The sequence below is a fragment of the Cervus canadensis genome, chromosome 11 (assembly GCF_019320065.1).
Source record: "Cervus canadensis isolate Bull #8, Minnesota chromosome 11, ASM1932006v1, whole genome shotgun sequence".
In the NCBI taxonomy this organism is placed as follows: domain Eukaryota; kingdom Metazoa; phylum Chordata; class Mammalia; order Artiodactyla; family Cervidae; genus Cervus; species Cervus canadensis.
The window spans coordinates 17,649,320-17,671,150 of NC_057396.1; the positions used below are offsets into that span (position 1 = coordinate 17,649,320).

The following is a 21,831-nucleotide window of genomic DNA, read 5'->3' on the forward strand; positions in this document are numbered from 1 at the left end:
CCATCAAGTCGGTGATGCCATCCAACCATCTCATCCTCTGTCATCCCCTTGTCCTACCACCTTCAATCTTTCCCAGCATCAGGGTCTTTTCAAATGAGTGAAGTGTATACTCCACTTACAGACACAGAAATAAAGCATAAGCAATATTTATCATACTTCTAAAATGAAATTCTAAATGATACTGTGATTTTTATTTCCTCCAAGTAGCTTTACCATTCTTCAAATTCTGATTCTGTTAAGCCTGTGGTAGTTCAGCAGTGGAGTATAGAATTATTGTCTATCCACATGTATCTGATAGTTTAAATTTGTTTTTCCTTAAATGAGTCCAGTGTTTTTACTTGCCTGTGGTTTTAGGTTCAGATGACATTTCCTGCCATTAACAAAGTACCATCTTGGGAACCATTAGGGAAGGGAGTGTAAGTTGGATGTCAGTGCTCTTAGATTCCTAAAAGTTTTTGATTTCTTCAGTATGCTTTCATGACCTAGTCACTGAACTTCATTAAAATTGTATCTCCATATTCTCCTTTCAGTTCAGTTCAGTTCAGTTGCTCAGTCCTGTCTGACTCTTTGTGACCCCATGAATCGCAGCACACCAGGCCTTCCTGTCCATCACCAATCCTGGAGTCTATCCAAACCCATGCCCATCAAGTTGGTGATGCCATCCAGCCATCTCATCCTCTGTCGTCCCCTTCTCCTCCTGCCCCCAATCCGTCCCAGCATCAGGGTCTTTTCCAATGAGTCAGCTCTTCGCATGAGATGGCCAAAGTATTGGAGTTTCAGCTTCAGCATCAGTCCTTCCAATGAACACCCAGGACTGATCTCCTTTAGGACTGGTTGGATCTCCTTGCAGTCCAAGGGACTCTCAAGAGTCTTCTCCAACACCATAGTTTTAAAGCATCAATTTTTCGGCGCTCAGCTTTCTTCACGGTCCTTGCTTCTACCAAATATATGAAATAAGAGTGGTGAACAAGAAAAAAACCCAGAGCCTTGTTACTACCTCTATGGCATGTGCAGCACAGATTCTCCCGTTTCACGGAATAGAAGCTAGGCGCCGCCGCCTTCTCTATTTGATATGAACAAACTGTTGAAACTCCTTCTCACTGCTACTCCCCTATCATTGCAAGTCCTCTCTCTTGGTCAGTAAATCCAGGCTTTTGGTTTTAGATCAAATCTCCTAACTGGTGGGTAGGCCTTATTGCTGCATGTTTGTGTAGAGTATTAGGAAGATATTTTCTTTGCTAAAAATCTTAGGAGGGCCATTTTTGACCAATAGGATCCCTTCCTGTATTGCCTCTATGTTTATATTTACCTTTAAGAAAGTTCACTCTGTAGAGAAATTAAGAGAAGGATTTGAGCACTAAGACTGCAGACAAGGACACCTATTTATTTTGAAAATACATGCAGAAGTTAAATTGTGGACAACTTCTGGCAAAAGAACTAAGAATATTGCTTTTGTATACCAATCTAACGGCAGAGAATACAGACATAAAACAACCATCTGCTTGATCCATACCCATTGAAAAGACTTGTCTTAGAAACCAGCTGGTGTGGCATATATCTGAATCTTACCTGGGGCGTAGAACAGCACTCCAGGTGAGTCACTGAAGTCATTTTCTTAAAGTCTGGACAGATACAGAGTCAGAATATGAACAGGAAAATGTCCAAGTTGTGTTAACTTTTCTTTATATCAAGAATAGTGGACGAAGCCTACATATTTATAAAATACAAGCAGAATTTAGCAGTGTTTATAAATAGGATTTATTTATAGATTAATCTTTCTAAAGGCACAAAGGCTTTTATGTATCTAATCTGACTTGTGAAAGTTATATGGGCATGAGAACTCTTTTCAGTGTGAATTTGAATATTGAAGTCTGTCTAGTCTAGGCTCCATAATTTGCCTTCAGTTGTTGGGTGGGTTTGCCATCCTATTGCCTGTGTATCATTTTAGGACAGCCCATTTTAGTATAGCCCTGTTTACCGTTTTAGTATACAGGACTAGACTAAATCCTCCTGGACTAGACTAATCCAAGTTTTTGGCTTAGATTACAGATGTGAGACTGCAACTTGCCAGAGTTCAGTCAAAGTTGATTTTGGTTCTCAACAAAATGTCTCAAAATTATGTTCAGTGGACCTGCATAGTCCAGTGTGGTGACTACTGGCTACATGTGGCTGCTGAGCTTTTGAAATGTGCCTAATCCAAATTGAGATAGTCTGTAAATGTAAAATATATACCAGATTTTGAAAACCTAGTACAAAAATATGTGAAATATATCAACAATTTTCATGCTGAATATGTATAAAAATGATAATTTTTGATCCATTGAGTTAAATGAAATATATTACTAAAATTAATTTCACCTACTTTTTACTTTTTAAAAGGTAATTTTAAATTATATTTGTGGTTCACATCATCCTTCTATTGGACAGCTTCTCAGTGAAATGTTTTTTAAGTCTCAACTTAGTAAGGGCTTAACATCAATTAAAGGACAGCTTAATTTCCCTCTGGATGACTGTCAGCGTCATAGGTTCTGTTTAAGGCTAGTTGGCAGTGTCCCATTTCTCTTATTGTTTTAAAGAAAATCCTAGGTACTGCAAAAAGAATCAGAGAATCAGAACTAGTTTTTTCTGTTGCTTGATTGTATCAGGGTGGAGTCTGACAAAGACAGATACTAGTTCTATTCCACCGCATCTCTTTATAAGCCTAAGTGTGTCCTCTGTGTGTCATCAGTCATGAATTTTAACATATGGTCAGTAAATGGTCAGTAAACTTTCCTGTTATCTCATATGTGCTTATTTAAACCTTCACCTAGGAAATAGCAATGTTAATAATCCCATCACATATGAATAAAGTTATTGGTAATTATAAATCACCTAACTAGTGATTATAAGAAATGCGGAAATTCACCCAATTATAATTGGAAAAAGTGTTTCAGGTTTTACATTTCTGCATCTACTTTACGGACACGTTCTCTTCAGCATCTTTAGACTAATGACCCACTTGGATCTAGATTAGCTAGATGTGCTTCCTATTATTAATTCTGTCTTCAAATTGTGAACCTTATAAAGTGAGGAAATCTTTCTACTTCCCTTTTTCCTAATCCTTTCCCATTCTCAAAACTTTTGGTCACACTGCCCCGTGTCCACCAACTGGAGGGTAAGAGTAAACTATTTCATGTTAAGATTTCCATTGTCATTTTGGTGTTGAAATTTTCATTGTCCTAAATCAGTGATTTTGTCAGACTTTTATTTTCCTTTAAAGCAGTACAATCCTGCAAATCTTAAAAGGAAGCCCACTATTTAAAACGAACAAAGGTAGAAGTGGGTGCTGTGTTTCCCTCTTAAAAATTCCCTTCATTGCTCCCTACAAAGGCCTCTGAGCCACACTGTGGGATTCCTATTTAGGACACAACTTGATAAACTTGATCAAGTTATCTGCAACAAGGGAGCATAGATTTCTAGTTAGGACACAACTTGATCAACTTTGATCAAGTTATTTGCAACAAGGGAGCATTTTCTGGGTGTATTGCCTCCTGACCACTAGGTTTAGGTTCAAAGTGATCTTGGTGTAGTGGGAGGGAGATCAGAGAACAGAAGTTGAATAGCTACAAGAGTGACAAAATCGGCATAAATCGCTCTTTATGAGCCTTGAATATGAAAGTTCTAGATGCCCATGAGTCAGCATATGGAATTATAGATTTTTAAATACAATATGAAATTTAATTAGACTACAGTGATAGGAAAGAAAATATTCTCTTGTTTGCATATTGAAGATGATATCCAGCTGCACTCCTGTCTCCCTGTTTAAGGAAAATGGGATAAATGTGGGAGAATTTCTTCTTAACAGTCATTTAACACTGATAATGCATTAGTATTTGAAAGCATTGCTTAAAATTAAAATCTATTTTCACATATTCAACATGATTTGTGTGAAATGAGGCATAAAAATTGAAAAATTAAAGTCATCAAATATTTGAGGAGCACCTAGGTATGTTAATAATTTAGTATTCAATAAATATTTATTATTATTATATTAATATATTAAGCTAACTATATCTAAACTTGAAGGACTTAGGACTTTCAGTACTAAAGATTCAAATATGGTTTTCTAGTTTAAAAGGATACATTTTACTCATATTTTTCACTGTAAGTACTTCACTGACAAACTTGTAACCTTACCATTATATGTAGCTGATTCCCTGGTGGCTCAGACAGTAAAGCGTCTGCCCACCATACGGAAGACCCAGGTTTGATCCCTGGGTCGGGAAGATCCCCCAGAGAAGAAAGTGGCAACCCACTCCAGTACGCTTGCCTAGAAAGTTCCATGGATGGAGGAGCCTGGTGGGCTACAGTCCGTGGGGTCACAAAGAGTCGGTCACGACTGAGCGACTTCATTCACTCACTTATAATGACCCATTAAGGTCACAAAGGTTTTATGATCATATTTGAATATTCCAGTGGAGAGTGTAGCAAACTTATAGGTCAAGGTTTTGATTTAAATAAAAAATGATATATAGAAGTTTATAAAAAACTGATGGATTATCTGTTAGGTTTTTTTTTGGATTTTTTTTTTTTTTGAGTCCCCTGATTAGCTTGATCTCTTTTTTGTTTGTTTCCCTTGTGGCTCAGCTGGTAAAGAGTCCGCCTGCAATGCGGAAGACCTGGGTTTGATCCCTGGGTTGGGAAGATCCCCTGGAGAAGGGAAAGGCTACCCACTCCAGTATTCTGGCCTGGAGAATCCCATGGACTGTGTAGTCAACGGGGTCGCAGAGAGTCGGACACGACTGAGCGCCTTTCATTTCACTTAGTGATCTCCACATATCAAACACATTGATCTGAAAAGAAAAATCACAATTTACTTTCAGTAGTGAGACTAAAGCTATTACAAATTGACTGGTTTCATTTTCATTCCAAAGCAGGCTTTTTTACCATTTTCTAAAAATTAGGCCCAAAGGATGTGAGGAAGTGAGGAACTGGTACTTGTTGAAGCCTTCTGTGTGCAGGCGCTCTGTCTAGTTAGTGCTCTCTGGACGTTACCTGGTTCGGTTCTCACAATCCTGTAACGTAGGTGGGATTACCTCCATTTTAAATGTGAGAAAAGTGAGGTTCAGAACAAGTAACTTGCCAAGGTCACACAGAAATGTACTAAAGACAATACTTAAATTCATGTCTAATTCCACATTTTGTTATTTTCACTGTGTTGACCTATTCATGCAGAGCCATCTCTATTTAATAGTAATGCTACTACTAATACTATCTTGGTAATTAGTAGTGCTCATTTACTACTGCTTTCCTGGTGGCTCAGATGGTAAAGAATCTGCTTGCAATGCAGGGGACCCAGATTCAATCCCTGGGTCGGGAAGATCCCCGGAGGAGGAAATGGCAACCCACTCCAGTGTTCTTGTATGGAAAATCCCATGGACAGAGGAGCCTGGTGTGCTACAGTCCATGGGATCGCAAAGTCAGACACGACTGAGCGACGAACACTTTCTTTTCTAATACTTTCAATTTACTATTAGTAGTAGTACTAAACATGACCTTCTAGGTATGATTTTTACAATTAGATTTTAGATGAGTTAAGGAAAACCTTTTAAGGATGGCTTTCCTTTGATCATATACAAGTGTATAAGGGATACACATTACATAAATTTTAGAAAATAAGAAAATAAAAATCACCTATGATTTCCAAGGTTCTTTACAAGCATTATAAGTAACGAGTTATGTGTATGTGTGCTTAGACGCTGAGTTATGTCTGACTCTTTGCAACCCTATGGACTGTAGCCAGCCAAGCTCCTCTGTCCATGGGATTCTCCTGGCAAGAATACTGGAGTGGGTTGCCATTTCCTCCTCCAGGGTATCTTCCCAACCCAAGGATGGAAACCATGTCTCTTACCATCTCCTGCATTGGCAGGCAGATGCTTTACCACTAGCGCCACCTGTGAAACCCATAAGTAACAAGTTAATTCAAAGCGAATACTCAAACTAAAGCAAAATCAAATTTGAAAAAATAACAGATAATTGGGAAAAGGCTGCTTATTTTTCTTTTTTAATGCATGAAAAGAATTATACAGAAGCAGTCCCCTCTAATAGTTGCTTTCATTCCCTTATTAGGTTTCTCCATGTTTTTCAATTGCTCTTCATGTCTGCCATGGGAAGATAACAGTTATAATTCTAAAATTACCCTTCCTTATCCTGTGGTTAACCTAGTAATGATATGTGTATATATAACTTATCAGTATAATACATGAAATTATGTTTCCTAAATACAGCAGATGGAATGGTTCACCCATTTTCCCTCTCTTCTAGGTCCTGTATTGAGGCAAGCTACATTAAAATGTGTGGTTCCCTGAATTTTTCTCTGCATCACAAAATATACCTTTGTAACCTATTAACCATCACAGGTGACTAATTTAATGGCACATAGTAAGAAAGAGTACTTCAGTTCTCTAGTGGAAAGTATACAGGATATTTATATAAGATATAACAAATATCATATTAGTTTGAGTGTTTATGAAATTGCCCCTCTGTTGAAGACAGAAAAGTAGAATTGATGGGCTTTTCAAATATGTTACATAGTATATGTGAATAAATTAAAGATAATCCCATTAGATATGAGATAAAGTGAACTTACAAAATAATGAAAAGTTATGATAGTGAAAATCGTATAAAGAATATGTTTGTTAAGATAATTTGTGTTCATTTCAGCTCCCCTTGGTTTCCAGTTTCTAGTTCACTAATAGGTACATATGTCTGAAACTCTGAGTGGGAGTCCCTGGATACACACAATGAAGCTTCAATTAGCCAAGTCCCAGACCTTTGTAGCACTTTTCACAGCTTGGTCTAGAAATTAATTTCATCTTATTGTCTGGAATAAGCCCTATAATGAAGTACAGAAATCTGCTGGCAAAGTTGCAATGACTAATAAATGAGCAGTTTGTTTTCCTTGTGGAATATTAATTGCCCATGTACTAGAAAACCTCTCATTCAAAATTTGGGCCCATAGCCTGGCACACCCCTAGCACATATTTACTCTAAGTATCAATAAGCACATACTCACCATCTCCCAGGAGTTTCAGAAATCTACTTGGAGTACAGCATATGATAGCCTTTTATTTATCCAGGAGGTCTCTTCCCAACAGATGAACAGCATTTAGAGACAAGAGAAGCATTTCCTCCAACAGAAGACCTATTTGCTCAGGAACCTTAGGGAAAAACAAGAGGTGGAAGGTTGTCTAGGGATACCCACAACTTGGATGTTTTTCTGGATACAGGTGAAATGAGAGGGGTCAGTAGAAATTGCAGAATATGTGCATGGTTCCAGTTCTGTAAGAAAGGATAGGAAAAGACTAAGACAGGAAAAGAAACATATATAAGGTTTCTCCATGAGGCGCCTCCATTAGGTCAATTTTGCTCATTAATAGTTGGCACCACTTGCCAATTCTTTCCTGTCTGCTTTCAGCAGAGCAGTCCCCAGTGGAGGTGGGAAGGCTTCAGAGTTAGGCAGCATCCCTTATATCTCCCTCGGTTTCTGGCAGCGTTCCTTTTCCCAGTGTCCAGCCTTCCTACAGTGGTAACATACTGACTTTTCATTGCCAAGTCTTGTCTTATTTGTTGGTAGACCCAGACGTGTTTGCTCCCTGTGTGAATAACTCTCACTAGGCAGGTAGCACTGCATTCTTGAGTTTCTTTTTGTCTTCACCTTTCTCCATTTTCACCCCCAACTAGATTACTGTTGCCAGTACCTAAGTAACTCTCTATCCCCTGACATACAGATACCTTTTCTCTTATCTGTGCTTGAATTCCAGCAACAAAGCTACCGCAGAAGTGGAGAGGCTTAGTGTCTATTCTGATTCACCCCTGAATCCATCCCCCTTAATTTAGAAAATGCCTCAGTGACCCACTGATGGAATCACTGGGACTCAGGTAGTAGCAGCACTGCGGCTTCTCCCACACCCTGTTTTGCAGAAAGACTTGGAAGCTTGCCATCAGCAGTGAGCATCCGAGGCTCCTGAGCCTCCTGAGTCACTGGAGAAGGGACCCGCGGCCACAGCACTCCATTCACCAGTCCTGCCTGTTCCGTCAGTCAAGTGTCCATCCTCACACACGTGCCTGTGAACTGAAACCACGCCGCAGAAAACCTTGGCACATGGTTGCATATCTTTCCAGGGCACTGGAAGATAACTCTTAAGGTGGATATCAGCTGGAGAAAAGAGTTGTGGTGTCCTCACCAGATCTGATCCACCCAGCAGTACTAAATTCTAAAAAGCGTTAGAGTCCAGAGCTCCTAAGGGAGAAGGCTGATTCTCTCCACATTTGACGAAAACTAAGTTGGCTTGTGTGGCCCTGTAGTTTCAGGCTCATGTTGCTGTTCTGCAGCCTGACTCCTTTTGTTTCCCCTTCCTTCCAAGTTATCAGGGCAACCATTTGCCAACCTGATGCCTTAATTCTAGGACAGTTTCTTATCCACCTTCTCAGACTCCTTGTTACTTTCTCTTGATCATTTCTGCCTCCCTGGCTATGTTTTGCATGTTGAATGCAGGCAGAGTCTTGGAGGTGGAACCCATACCAGAACATTCAAGTAAGCTATCCCCAGATCCTAAAGCCCTTGGGAATCATCTGTCCAAGAAGCCGTCATCTCCCTCTCCCAGGTCCCACATGAGCAAAGAAGACTGAGGCAGGTAGAAGGGAGCAACCGCAGAGAAGGGTTGAGAACCTGGAGAAAGAGAAAGGTGCTTTCCATTTCTTAATCCCTTCTTTCCATTTTAAAATTCATTCTTACTGGCTGTCCAGTTCATTCTTTCATTTATTTCCTGAGATCCAGAGGTGCTGATAATCCTTTTATTTTCAGTGGGGTTTTTCTAAAAATCAGTGTAAATATACCAATTTGTCTGCTTCAAATGAGCCTTCCTCTGGCCACTGCAAAGCAAGATTTTTATAAACATGCCTATTCCAAACATGACAGAGTAAAATAAGACCTTTAAGAAAGAGACCTACTGGCAGGCTCCTTATATTTTTCTGCACTAAAGGCCAGGTTTAATCACACACAGCCTTCAAGCTGTGTTACCCATTTTGCTCAACAGGAACTTAGAATTAGCAGTGACTTTGGCATTTTCCCTGGGAAACCAATCCCACTGAGCCAAAGAAGTCAAAAGGATACTTTATAGCAAACATCCAGGGTCTCCTTCCTAATCAAAAGTGGCCACAAATCCTCTGAGTCATCAACAGGACTTGCTTGGGGTGTAGCATCCTATTGCCAAACTGTTGAAATAACAAATAGAGTCCCATAGGACCATGCCAATTCATAAACAGAGAATTAGCTATTTTTACTACTAAGCAAAAAAACCCTAAATGCATGCGCATATAGCCTGTAAGTGACTACAAAACCATGATGAATTTTCTCCTCTATTTATATGGCAGTAGAACTTCAGTTTGTAAACATCATCCTACTTTTTTAGTAAACACTCAACAGACAGTTAACTTGCACCGGTAGCTACACTGTGTTCACTCTGACATCCTGTTTTTCATAATTTTTTTTATCAAGATCACTCTGTTTTGATAATTCTTTATCAGAGCCTCCTTCAGTTGCCCCTTATATTGTAACCAGCACACCCCTTCAGCACGCCTCATGAGGTTAGGCCCAGCTCAGTCTCCCCCAGCCCCTCCCAGGCTGTGGGAGGCAGCCCGTCCTGCAGCTTGCTCATTTTCCTGTTCCCAGGGATGATTCTGGGCCTGGGCAGCTGGCAGGGGCTTCCTGGTTAGCATTCATTGCTTTGTCCTGATCCGGAAGGGATTGGCTGGGGAAGTATTGGACACTCAGGGACCAACCCTACACGTCCCCACGCGCCTGTCCCTTTCCCCACCCCAACCATAGAAGAGAAGGAAGACGTTAGCCTGCCCCCATGTGAGAGCTCAGGCTGGCCAACGGCCGAGTGCTTTCAACCCTATTTCAAGGTACCACTGGCTGTGGAATTACTATGTTTGAGAGAAAACACGCTTTCAACTTGCTAATAAAGTACTGCCAAATTGCCCTCCTGAATAGTCATACCAGTCTATACTCCCACCTGTAATGTATGAGTTACTTCTGTCACACATCCGTGGCAACATCTGGTGTTTGCAAACTTTATCTCTCCCCATATGATGGGTGTGAAGTGGTGTCTCACTTTGGCTTTAATTTGCATTTCTTCACTGTTGAGCTTTTTTCATTTGTTTGTTGGTCATTTGGGTTTCCTCTCTTGTGAATTCACTGTTTATATCTATTGCCTTAAAAAAAATAAAAGGGGAGGATTACCCTTCTCAATGTACAGGAATACTTTATGTTATTCTGAATACTAGTCTTTTTATCAATCCTATGTATTGCAAATACCTTCTCCCAGTCTATGGCATTTTTATTTTGTTTATGGAATCTTTTTCACAAAGAAGTTTTATGTGTTCAAATGTATCATTCTTTTCCTTGGTAGTAAAAATAATTTCTCTTTCTTGATATGAATGTCTCCTATAATTTCTTCTAAAAGTTTTACAGTATTTTCATATTTAAATCTTTGATCTATATACAATTTATTTTTATGTGTGGTATGAGGTAAAAGTACAATTTTATTTTTTCCACATAAATAATTGATTGCCCTAGTACCATTTGTTAAATGATCCATATTTTTCTTCATCTATCTGTAATGTCACTTTTATAATTTATACACATGTATGTATGTGTGCGAGAGAGAGATCGCTCTTAGGTTCACTTTTCTGTTCTTTATTTTCTGTTTTTTAATCTTTGCTAATATAACACTGATTGGATTTCTGTAGTTTTATGCAAAAGTACTGATAGCTAGTGGGGAGGTTCCTCCTTTTTCATTCTTCAGGATTACTTAACTATCCTTGGCCTCTTGTTTTTTCAAATGAACTTGAGGATCAACTTCTCAAGTTTCACAAAAAACCCTTTGAGGATTTTTATTGGGATTTCAGTGTACTAACATTAATTTGAGAATTACCATCTTCATACATTGAGTCTTACCATCCATGAAAATGGGATATTGTTCCTTTCATTTAGGTCTTCTCTTATGCTCTTTAATACAGGTTTTCAATTTTCATTTTCTCTATAGAGCCCTTATAATATCTTTACATTTGTTTAGTTTTTGTTACTATTACAAATAGGGTCATTTCTAAAATTAAAATTTTAAATTGGTTTACAGTATAGAGCAATATTAATCTTTAATATCATTGTCAAAGAATATTGTATGATAGATTCTTAATGTCTGTTGAAATCTGTTCTGTGGCCTAGAGCACAGCCAATTTTATAACTCTTCGTGTGTTCTTGAAAAGATTTTCTCTTTAATTCTGTGCAAGGTTTTGCATTTGTCTAGTAGGTCAAGCTTGTAATTAATTATTCATTTGTCTGGATTCTTACTAAATGTATTCTGCTTTACCTGTCTCATAGTATGACTGTGAATTTGTTCATTTCTTCGCATCATCCCATGATCTTTGTCATTACTCGTGTGGAGATTGAGTTCACAATTATCATAGCTTCCTTGTGAATTGCTCCCTTTTTACTCTTATGTAATAACTTTTTTATTCCTAGTAATGTTTTGCCTTAAAATATATTTTTCCTGATATTAATAGAGTTTTGCCAGTTTTCTGTTGGTTTATGGTATGAATAACATAGCACTTAAGGATGTGTTTAGCTGCAACTAGTTTCTTAAACTGTTAGGGAGCTATTTGTTCTCAAATAACAAAATCAGAGATAGATGTGGGTCCAGCAGCAGTTGATCAGTCCTACTGCCATTCAGAGTGTGGCAGGAGAATTCATCCTCTTGCTTGGTTCCCCCATGAGGGTTTGTAGGATGGGAGGCAGGGCTGTGGGTAGAGGGGACGGAGTGGATAATGGAAACAATCTTTGTTCTGAGTGTTGCATGTGGTATAATACCTGGGTTAGTATCTATAAAATCTATGTCCCATGTTTGTAAGTGGTTTGCTATTTATACACATTTTATGCAAGTTCTTTACTTACAAGATGGAATCTTTCTATAGTACAAGTGACGGTTGCTTTAACCAAACGAATTGACCTGACACAAAATGCTTATGGTCCTCTCTTTAGAGCCAGAAGCAGTGAAACGCTGAAGTCTCAGGACATCAAGTGTCACAGTGCCTGGCAAAGCACCAGGCACTCAAATCTCAAAGCAGTAATGCAAAGGAAGTACATACTTGGCTCTCAGCAAGTTGAGTTTTGTATTGAGGAATAATTAGTATATATATCCTCACAAGAAAATGCCATCATTTTTTATAGTTTTCAGAAGACTGCTTAAATTTCAGTATTTTCTAGGAAACCTAACATCACTCTGTACCATTTGCTGGGGCATTGTCAAAGCCATCAGGTAGCCCTTCTTTCCTAGCAAATGTACTTCAAACTCCCCCTTCCTTTATCCCCTCCTCTGAAACTTTCAGTGCATCTGATTTCACCTCTAATCTTGTCCCAAACCATTAGGACAGATCTGTGGAACTCAAACAGTTCCTGTGGTTTGCATTATAGCCTCCGGCACCTACAAAGCAAGTTAGCCTATTTCTGTTTTGTTCTTCAAATATGGTTAACCATATTTAGACAGTTTCAGTGCTTCCCAGAGAACCTCCAGAACAATATATTAATACACCTAATGTTTGATTTGTGTTAAAGGTTAACAGAGCATTTACTTACCTTATTCCATTCAGCCCTCCTTAGCCCAAGAATTAAAGAATTTCTGTCCCATAGATAAGAATGGAGCCTTCAGGGCTCAACCTATAATAAGAATGTAATTATTTCAGTGAAAGTGGGAGACTGTTTCTTTTAAAACATTAGAATAGTGTTACTTTGAATTATTAGGTTAAAGTACACAAGCAGAGTCCAGTGCTAAGATAAATATTTATTGAATGACCACACTGTTAGTTGGGCATTTTCTTTTAGACACTAAAACTGCTAATCCATTTTGAATGCCCTTTTGTCATTAATCCTTGTCCAACACAATATTGTTAAACAGAAACCAGGTGTCTTTTCACTGAAGGACATGGAAAGTGTTTCTTATATGACCTTAAGCATTGAATTTTTCGAGTGCGTGTGTGAATGTGTTTTATGTTAGTCACCTAATAAATTTTGTGCATTGCTTAATCATTGGATTGAAATATATGCATAAGAACTCTTGAGAAGGAAAAGTTTTTAGAAACTCTTAAGTATTCTGTTTTCACTGTTTTTACAGCTTTGTTTTCTGTGTGATTTCCTTTTTACATTTGACTGAAATTATTCTCACTGTGCTCAGGCCCGATTTTCCCTCTCCTATCAAAAACAGCTTTCTCTTTCTAACTAGTTTACAACTTCTCATTTGAAAACTCACTTTTCTTTATTCTCCACACAATAATCCTAATTTCCTTTTTGTTCCTTACAATTTTCCATTCCTTAGTTATTTCATTGTTTCTCTCAGCCATAAAACTCCATCTTAAACTTGAACTTCTTACAACTATTTTAATTATGTCATCATGTCTGTTTACAAATTTGAATTAATGGAGTCAAATTTAGGTTTTGTTGTGATTTTAAGTGTTCTAAAATAATATTTCAGCCATGGAAACAAAGAAGTCTTTTCCTGCCGAGGAATAAAATTAGCAGTGGATTGGTTTTTGGAAAGAGGCCACAAGGATGTCACCGTCTTTGTTCCTGCTTGGAGGAAAGAGCAGTCCCGGCCCGATGCACTTATTACAGGTGAGCCTGTGAGCTTCCGAGCACACCTGAGCCAGCGTCTCTGAATAATCCGTGTGTCTGCCATGATTTACTCAGTCCCTTGGGTGGGACATATTTTCTAGTTTAAAAACTTTCTGGTTATGTTAACTAAAGAGTAATTCTTGCTACTTAAACCATTTTTTTTTACCTTTGCAACTTTTTAATTAAAATTTTGTAAAAATTCTGACCTTTAGAGACATGCTAGGAGTCAGGAGGCCTAGATTCAAATTCCGGCTGTGCCGGGTACTGTCCATGGCGCTTGGAGCAGCACACTGACCCTTCTGGGCTCCAGGTTTCTCATCTGTGGTATGAAACTGGGCAATAACCAAAGACCCTGATGCTGGGAAAGACTGAAGGCAGGAAGAGAAGGGGACCACAGAGGATGAGATGGTCGGATGGCATCACCGACTCAATGGACATGAGTTTGAACTCCAGGAGATAGTGAAGGATGGGGAAGTCTGGGCATGCTGCAGTCCACGGGGTCACAAAGAGTCAGACACAACTTAGCGACTGAATAACAACAGTGAATACAGATCAGAAAAGATCCTTGGGTCATGCTGTCTGGTGTCAAGTAGAGGAAATGATTCAATCCCAATAAAATATCTGTATTTTGCATTATCTTGTAATTTTTAAATGTATGAGTTTCAGGCAGGGGTGTCCCCTGTAACTGTTAATTATTGTTGCTCAACATTTTGCTCAGGTCAGTGGTTCTCAAACAGCATTCAACCCTTCCTGCCCCTTTCTGCACCTAACATTAACAAAACTGAGGAACCCGTGTAAAGGAAGCTACACTATTCAAATAAAAAACCAATGGAGTGACCACCCACCATGTACTCCAAGAGAAGGTTATTTTAAGACTTTATTTTTCTCTATAATTATTAAATTATCATTAAATTAGAATAAGGACCCATAGACAAGTTATGATGGAGCCCAGAGTCATGGAATCAGACCCTAGCCTATATAAACTGTAAAGTGGGAAGGGTGGGCATAATTCAGTCAGCAGTACCAAGACAATGGATAACTCTTTGGAAAAAATATGCATATTTAGATCCTTATCTTATACCATATAACAATAAATTACAGATGGTTGAAGAATTAATTGTCAAAAGTCTCCATCAGAGATTATAAATAGTCTTTGAATGGCTGGGTAAGACCTTCCTAAATTTTAAAAGTTTTAGAAGAAATTATGATGAGAAAGATAGGTTTAATTGGATCAAACATCTGTATTTGAGGAAATTTTCTTGAAAATAAGCAAGAAAAATAAAACAAATAAAGAATCCACATCCATAACATAAAAAGAACTCTTACACATTGATAAAAACAGTATATTTGGAAGAATGCAAATGCCAAATAATAGGGGGAAAATGTTCAACCTCATTAGTAAATAAAGAAATGCAAATTTAAATGACTTTTTTTTTAACCCATCAAATTAGCAGAGATTAAAAACTTGATAATACTCAGTGCCTGGAGGGAGTTACTTGTACACTGCTATGGAAACATAGATGTTATAACCTTTCTGGAAAAGTTTGGTTTTAAAATGTTAATACTTTAATCTACTAGTCCCCCTTCTAGGAATAATGCCCCAGAAAATAAACAAAGGTATAGGGAAAAATTTTTGACCACAAAGACATCCAGTGCAATATTACTTACAATAGAAAAAAATGGAAATAAACCATACATTAATTAGAAAAATGGCTCAGTAAATAAATATATATCTATATGATAAAATATGTAGTATTAGAATATTTAGGCAGAATTTTTAATAATCTCAGGAAATGCTCTCTTACTTTAAGGCAGGTTTTGTTATTTTATGGGTGTGTGCACATATATGTACATACATAATACACACACATATAGAAGGAAAAAAAAATACATGGAAAATGGTTAGAAGGAAATATGCCAAAATATTAACAGTAATTACTTCTGGGTCATGTCTTATGAAGTCTTATTTTCTCCCTGCTTCTTAGTACTGTTTCTTTCCCAGTTTTTGACAGGAAACTATAATGCATTAATAATCAGGGGGGAGATAAACTGAAAAAGAAAAAGCAATATTTAAACATGTAAATGAAAGCTTCTTGAGTGTGAAAGGAATATGAGATCCAAAAGAAGAGAAAATGGTAATACTCAGAGTGAAATGTGGCTGAGTTTAATCTTTAAGATACTAGCACATCAGGTCTCTGGAACTCATCAGTATGCAGTTTACTTTGTAAAATGTGCACCACTATTGTCAGAGGTTGTTAGGTGTTTTCTCCTCCAGGTAACAATTCTCTTGACTAAAACCATCAACAAGATAATAACTGGTAAGTTGAACAGTCCAGTCTTTTTTCACTATACCAAAAAAAGAAACTTGATAAGAAATATTTATGCCAAGCTGGATGACTTACAAGCTTAAATAAAGATTTCCAGGGGAAATATCAACAACTTCAAATATGCACATGATACCACCCTAATGGCAGAAAGCAGAGAGGAACTGAAGAGCCTCTTGATGAAGGTGAAAGAAGAGAGTGAAAAAGCTGGCTTAAAATTCAACATTCAAAAAGTGAAGATCATGGCTTCCAGTCCTATCACTTCATGGCAAATAGATGGGTAAAAAGTGGAAACAGCGACAGACTTTATTTTCTTGGGCCCCAAAGTCACTGTAGACGGTAACTGCAGCCATGACATTATGAGATGCTTGCTCCTTGGAAGAAAAGCTATGACAAACCTGGACAGTGTATTAAAAAGCAGAGACATCACTTTGCCAACAAAGGTCCACATATAGTCAAAGCTATAGTTTTTCCAGTAGTCATGTACAGATGTGAGAGCTGGACCATAAAGAAGGCTGAGCGCTGAGGAATTGATGCTTTCAAATTGCGGTGCTAGAGAAGACTATTGAGAGTCCCTTAGACAGCAAGGAGATCAAATTAGTCAATCCTAATGGAAATCAACCCTGAATATTCATTGGAATGACTGATGCTGCAGCTCCAATACTTTGGCCACCTGTTGCAAAGAGCTGACTCATTGGAAAAGACCCTGATGCTGGGAAAGACTGAGGGAAGAGGGAGAAGGGGGAGACAAGAGGATGAGATAGTTGAATGGCATCACTGACTCAATGGACATGATTTTGAGCAAACTCTGGGAGAAAGTGAAGGAGAGGGAAGCCTGGCGTGCTGCAGTCCATGTGGTCACAAAGAATCAGACACAACTTAATGACTGAAACAACAGCAAGAAATATCATAAAGTTTTCAGATACAGATTCACTCTGACTCTTTAGCTAGGCTTCCACTGACTGAACAAATATTAAACAAGTGAGCACAAGAGTGTGTTATCAAGTACTGTGCTAGGAACTAGAGATTCAGTTAACTTACCAGCTAGACTGAATTCTTATTTATTTAAGTTAGGACTATTTAAATAATTAATTATCACTAATTATCTTCCTAATTAGTGTGCTTTTAACCTTCTAAGCTGGTAAAGAAATTCAAATTAAGCAAGATGGTGATGACTGTTAGGCTACGTCTTACTCCTCTGGTCACTTCCAGGATCCAGGCATACCCTACATGAGTAAACACTCCCACAGATAAAGGGCCGTGGATTATGCATGAACAGTGCATAAACTGGACAGTGAATAAACTGGAACACCTCAGAATACACATCTTTAAGTAGCTTCCATATTCCTTTCACAGTCGTTTATTGAGTATTCTTATGCCGAGTGCTGATGATGAGTTCACTGATAGATGTTGAGGGGTGTCTCAGTGTTTGTAGGGGGCACACACAATAACTATCATATGGAAAATCCTGTGGCTGAAACTGGGCTTTTAATTTTTTTTGGTTTTCTGTCATTTTCAAAAGAGATGAACAGTTACATGCATCTGTTAGTTGAAGGACACAGTGCTTATTGAGAGTTGTTAAACACTGTGCCGGGTGCTTTTACACATGATAACTCATTGACTCCTCACAGCCTACAAACTGCATTTGAGAACGTAAAGAAGCAGGCTCCGTAAGACTACAATTGCCAGATAGAGAGTGGCAGAACCCGAGATTCATCCATGAGTTACGAACTCTTAACACTCAGACTTCTCCTTCTCTGCTGCTTTTCTAAACCAGAGTTCTGGTCCTGAACTCACCCTGCCTGGGACATCATGAAATCTACATGCCAAGCTGGCCCATGTCACTCTCCGTCCCCTACACTCTGCTCATACTTCCCTTGTGGCAATGACAAACCCGGCTTGCCCAGTCTATGCGCCTGTCCAACCCAATAAATGAGGCCTCCTTGAGGAGAGAATGTTCTTCATGTTGGATGTCATTGACACTCAGCATAGCACATACCATAGAATAGGCTTGTAGTCATTATCCACTGAAAAGAGAAATTTCTCAGATACCAGTAACTCCAGCTAGTAAGCACTGAGGAGAAGTGAGCCTTTTAAAAAAAATATTATGATGTCTGTCAGCTCATACCCAGCACTTTGTGTGATAATTTACAATGGTGGGAAGTCCGGGAGTGAAAGAGCTAAATTAGGAAGAAGGCGTGGTGAGGAGACAGTTTTATCATTAATCAAAATATGAGCTCTGCTACCTTTAAAAAAACAAAAACAAACAATAAAACCCCAGAGCACTAACAAGTCAGTGGCGTTAGAAAGTGCTGAAAGAGTATGCCAACCAAAGAGAAAATGAGCATTCCCTGCCTGTCCATTCTTAATCAATGGCTGTTTTCCCCACATAATCGCTTCTGATTTCTTCCTCAGTCCAGCCCCACCAGACGGCTAGCCTTTGTGAGCACCTGTCTCAGCAGGAAGGGACACAGAACATAGAACCGCCTCGTCCAGAACAGCACTTGTGACTTCACTGCCTCCTTGCTCTTTGAAACTTCTGCATCTGAAGACCCTTCCCTTTGCTACCTCGACCTCTTTACTTCGCACACTCCGCCACCATCGCATCCACTAGTTAGAAAAACAGCACTACAAAATAAACACGGGGGAAAGAGTCTGTTGCTCAGACGTGGACCCACCACCACTGCTTTGTTAGGACAATGTCGTGCCAGGGATGTGTGAGAAGCTAGTTCACTGTGTACGGCTCCAGCTATCAAAGAAAAGCTTTATGTGATGAAAATCAGACTTCGCTCAGTCATGTTTCAGTTTTATGCTTTTTTTTTTAAGTTTTAAACTTTCCATGTTTTTCAGGTTCATTTGTTTTGGCTTTTTTTAAACTTTTTTTTAATTGAAAATCCTGAAGGAAAACTTGTTACTGGGAGCTACAAATTTGCTCCATCTACAAACTGTAAATCATAATCCCTAATTAAATGGGTGCATGCATCCAGTTCATGTTATAAAAACTGACTTTGTATGAAAGTTGTGAGATGTGTTTTGTATGTATTTATTACTAAAAATCCTACCCTGATTATTCTTGCAGATCAAGAAATCCTACGTAAATTAGAGAAGGAAAAAGTCCTGGTGTTCACACCGTCGCGGCGCGTGCAGGGGAGGCGAGTGGTGTGCTATGACGACAGGTTCATCGTGAAACTGGCCTTTGAGTCGGATGGTGTAATTGTGTCCAATGATAACTACAGGGATTTGGCAAATGAGAAACCAGAATGGAAAAAGTTCATAGATGAGCGATTATTAATGTACTCATTTGTCAATGACAAGTAAGTAAAACCACTTACAGGAACACTGCTTCCCTGCAAATCTGAGTATCCCTGGCAGCAGGCTACGGGCTTATCTTTTCGCCACTGACCAGACCTAAGACAGTTTCTTCCGACCACCGATGTCCCCACTCATCCTCCGTGGGAGTCAGGAAACGCAGAGTCCCGCCTCAGGAGGCCCTGTGTGAGATGCAGGCTGCCCTGGGTGACTGACATGCGGAGGCTGGCCACCTTCAGAGGATGCAAATGCGGAACACACTGACCACCAGGACACTGCCTTTCAAAATCTAGTTTAGAGTATCGAGAGCTTTTTAAAATATATTATTTTTTTAAAATATTGTAGCAATGATTCATGATTTATTCATGATTAAATTGATAATGGACACGTGACATGCACAAAGATGTCAGGTCAACTGGATTTACCAACATGTGGGAAAAGCTCACCAGTTGATAATCAAAAATGAAAATTAAATCTACAAAGAGTGTATTTTTCACCCATTTAATTCACAAAATTTAAAAATATATTTTTGTATATGCCTTATGCTATTATCACTGGAGAAGGAAATGGCAACCCATTCCAGTACTCTTGCCTGGAAAATCCCATGGACTGAGGAGCCTGGTAGGCTACAGTCCATGGGGTTGCAAACAGTTGGACACGACTGAGCGACTTCACTTCACTTCACTTCACTATGCTATTAAAGGCATAGTGCAACTGATAAGTTTGGGTATGGTTTAGCAGAAATCTTAAAAATACCCTTTCAAAACAATGGTCTCATTTTTTGGAATATATAATAAGGGAAAAAAGAAGATCAAAAATGTTCACTTCAGTATATTCCTAATTGCAAGAATTCAAAGACCACTAAAGGTACAATACAGAAATCAGTAACATTGCTGTACATCTCCTAGTGGAATATTATTCAGCTATTCAGAAACATGGACAAATATTTATTAAAAAGCAAAGTATAAAATTGCATTTGTGCTTGTAAAGTGCTATGTGCATAGAGAAAAATAACTAAAATGCAACACATAATGGAAAATAATTGTATTAAGACTGTAGGATTGAGTGAGTTTGTCTTCCATTTTTAATCTTTTAATATTACCATATTGTATGTATAATAATAGTAAACATCATAATTGCTCAATAGTATTACTCAGGCATGTTATCACTCCCTTAGGAGTTGACACATTATTCACATTTTGCAGGTAAACATGTGGTTTATTTCATGTTCAGTAACATAACAAGTAATAGAACTGCTCAGCCATAACCTCTTGACAGTATTCATGCCATGAATTCTTGCTTCCATTGGACAGTCGATCTAAAATAATAAGTTTATTTCCTTAAGATCTTTTCTATCTCAGCTAAGAAGTAACCTTGTTATAGTGGGAAGACAATGAATGTGGAGTTGGACAAATTGAATCTTGGTTATGCCATGTGAACTAAGATAAAAATACTTAATTCATCTGAGCCTAAGTTAGAAAAGTGTACTCACCTGTGAAATGGAACTAATTCTTCAAGGGATTATTGCTGGGATGAGATGCAGCAATGTGTGCAGGGCATCTGATGCATGCTAGAGGTCTGGGTCGTTTCAGTCTTCCTGATCCTCTCTCCCACCTCTCCCTTCTGCCCTTCAGCTGCTTCTCCTGGCTCCCACCAACCTCATATTGCTTCGCAAGATTAATGTTCTTAAAGCCTGTCCTAAAATACCATTGTGATCATTTTCTTAAGTCCTTACAAAATTCCATGAGAAAAGGAAGAATTAATTAGAACATGCTAGGCCCAAAACTTGTTTGAATTAAATACAAGTTCAGCTTGAAACATTTTAATTTTGTTTTCTTTAAGAAAACTTTTTGTACTGATTTTTTTTTTATCCTATAAATGTGGAATCAAAATACTTGGATTAAAATTTCAAAATAAATAACTTAGGGTGAATATTCTTTACACTCTGTCTTTAGAACTAAATTGTCAATCTTCTACTTAGATTTAATTTTGTATTATGTCCATGACAGGTTCATGCCCCCCGATGACCCTCTTGGCAGACATGGCCCAAGCCTGGATAATTTTCTAAGGAAGAAACCTATTGTTCCTGAACACAAAAAGCAGCCTTGTCCGTATGGTAACTTTCTTTATAGTATCTAATAAATGCCTTTAAGTAGCTCAAATGGTAAAGAATCTGCCTGCAATGCAGGAGACCCGGGTTCAATCCCCAGGTCAGGAAGATCTCCCAGAGAAGGGAATGGCCACCCACTCCAGTATTCTTGCCTGGAAAATGCCATGGACAGAGGAGCCTAGTGGGCTACAGTCTATGGGGTCACAAAGAGTGGGACACACTGAGTGACTACACTTTCAGTTTTTTCACTTTAGAGCACAACATTAAATGTTTGTTATTAAAAATAAACATTTAAAATTTTGGATGGCATGTAGTATGTGGTTCTTTTGAATGTAATTAAATTTTTTAAAAATAATTCTTTTTACCTAGTTGGGTTCAGT

General features: G+C 38.4%; 1 protein-coding gene across 5 annotated transcripts in view; it reads left to right on the forward strand.

The window, feature by feature from the left end:
- Positions 1-21,831, forward strand: part of ZC3H12C (zinc finger CCCH-type containing 12C) — a 72,821-nt gene that overhangs the window by 43,288 nt on the left and 7,702 nt on the right. For all 5 annotated transcript variants that reach the window (XM_043481461.1, XM_043481457.1, XM_043481460.1 and 2 more), the window contains 3 exons: positions 13,569-13,708; positions 19,112-19,346; positions 21,351-21,457. In XM_043481461.1, coding sequence (XP_043337396.1) covers positions 13,569-13,708; positions 19,112-19,346; positions 21,351-21,457 — 482 coding nt within the window. The remainder of the gene's footprint in view (positions 1-13,568; positions 13,709-19,111; positions 19,347-21,350; positions 21,458-21,831) is intronic.